At 60.1% G+C, this 1,265-nt stretch overlaps 1 protein-coding gene across 1 annotated transcript; it reads left to right on the top strand.

Annotated features, from left to right (window-relative positions):
- Positions 1-14: 14 nt before the first annotated feature.
- Positions 15-818, top strand: PLA2G2E (phospholipase A2, group IIE; the record flags this gene model as incomplete). The annotated part of the gene is made up of 3 exons (XM_011987123.1): positions 15-157; positions 360-466; positions 709-818. Coding segments are annotated over 3 exons (360 nt in total), but the record flags the coding sequence as incomplete, so codon positions are not given.
- Positions 819-1,265: the final 447 nt, after the last annotated feature.

Below are 1,265 nucleotides of genomic sequence, written 5' to 3'. Positions count from 1 at the left end.
CCCTCTCCCTCTCCACAGTGGCCCTGGTCACAGGGAACCTGGTCCAGTTCGGGGTGATGATCGAGAAGATGACAGGCAAGTCTGCCCTGCAGTACAACGACTATGGCTGTTACTGCGGCGTCGGCGGCTCCCACTGGCCGGTGGACGAGACTGACTGGTGAGGAGGCAGCCTGCAGGGGGACCTCCATGGGGATGGAAGAGCTGGGGGATCCTGGGAGGATCCTGGGAGAAGGGGGTGCGCCTGGAAAATTCAGGCTGATCTCTCCTCTGGGCCGCTTTGGGCTCTGGGCCCCCGAGCAGCCCCTGGTCCAACCCAGCCTGGCTCACAGGTCCCCCCAGGTTGACCATGACTCTTACAGGTGCTGCCACGCCCACGACTGCTGCTATGGACGTCTGGAGAAGCTGGGCTGTGAGCCCAAACTGGAAAAGTATCTTTTCTCTGTCAGCAAACGTGGCATTTTCTGCGGTAGGTGGACAGCCCTGAAGTGACACAGACACCCTGTGGTGAGGTGGGTGGAGGCAGCTTAAGACAGGAAGCCCCTCCTGATGGTGACCTTGGGCCTTATCAGAGCCAGACCCCGGGCTGGAGGCATGGGGTTTCCCATCACCATGTAACAGTGAGACCCAGATGTTCACCGGGTACCCAGGCTAGAGAAGCCCATACCCCATCAGTGCAGCCCTCAGCCCCAGGTATCTCCCCACCCACAGACACCTCCCAGCTCCAGCCTCTGGAAAGAGGAGCGGAGGGGGCTGAGCTGAGCCAGGGCCCAGAGGAGCTGGACTCAGGCACCCTCCCAGGGCCTCAGCAGGAGCTAAAGGTGAAGTCCCTAAGACAGAACGAGCTGGGGCTTTGGGGACAGCAGACGTGGTTTCCAAGGGCTGACTCCTCACTGGGACTGTCAGGCTGGACCCATTTGCTCAGCTTTGCCATGTCCAATGCCCACTTGGACCAATTAGCTTTCCTTTAGTCCCAGGCCCAGGCAAGCAGCCTAAACCAAGTGACAGCGTGCAGAGACCCCACATGGGAGAGCCAAGCTTTCTCCCTGCCACAAAGCCAGGAGCAGCCTGAAAGAAGGGCAGGGCCTGGTGGGCGGATGGTTCAGCGCGGAAGGATTCAGGAGGTCGTAGAAGACTCAGCTCAGGTCTCTAAATTCTGTCCTGGGGGCGGGGCAGAGCTGGCTCCATTTCCTCTGCAGTCATCAACTTGGCAGGGCAATGTGCCAGGTACTGAGTCCCTGTCGCTGGAAGTCCATGAAAGGCAGGAG

This window comes from Mandrillus leucophaeus, unplaced genomic scaffold (genome assembly GCF_000951045.1).
Source record: "Mandrillus leucophaeus isolate KB7577 unplaced genomic scaffold, Mleu.le_1.0 Scaffold3009, whole genome shotgun sequence".
Lineage (NCBI taxonomy): Eukaryota > Metazoa > Chordata > Mammalia > Primates > Cercopithecidae > Mandrillus > Mandrillus leucophaeus.
This window is presented reverse-complemented; position numbering and strand designations above follow the sequence as displayed.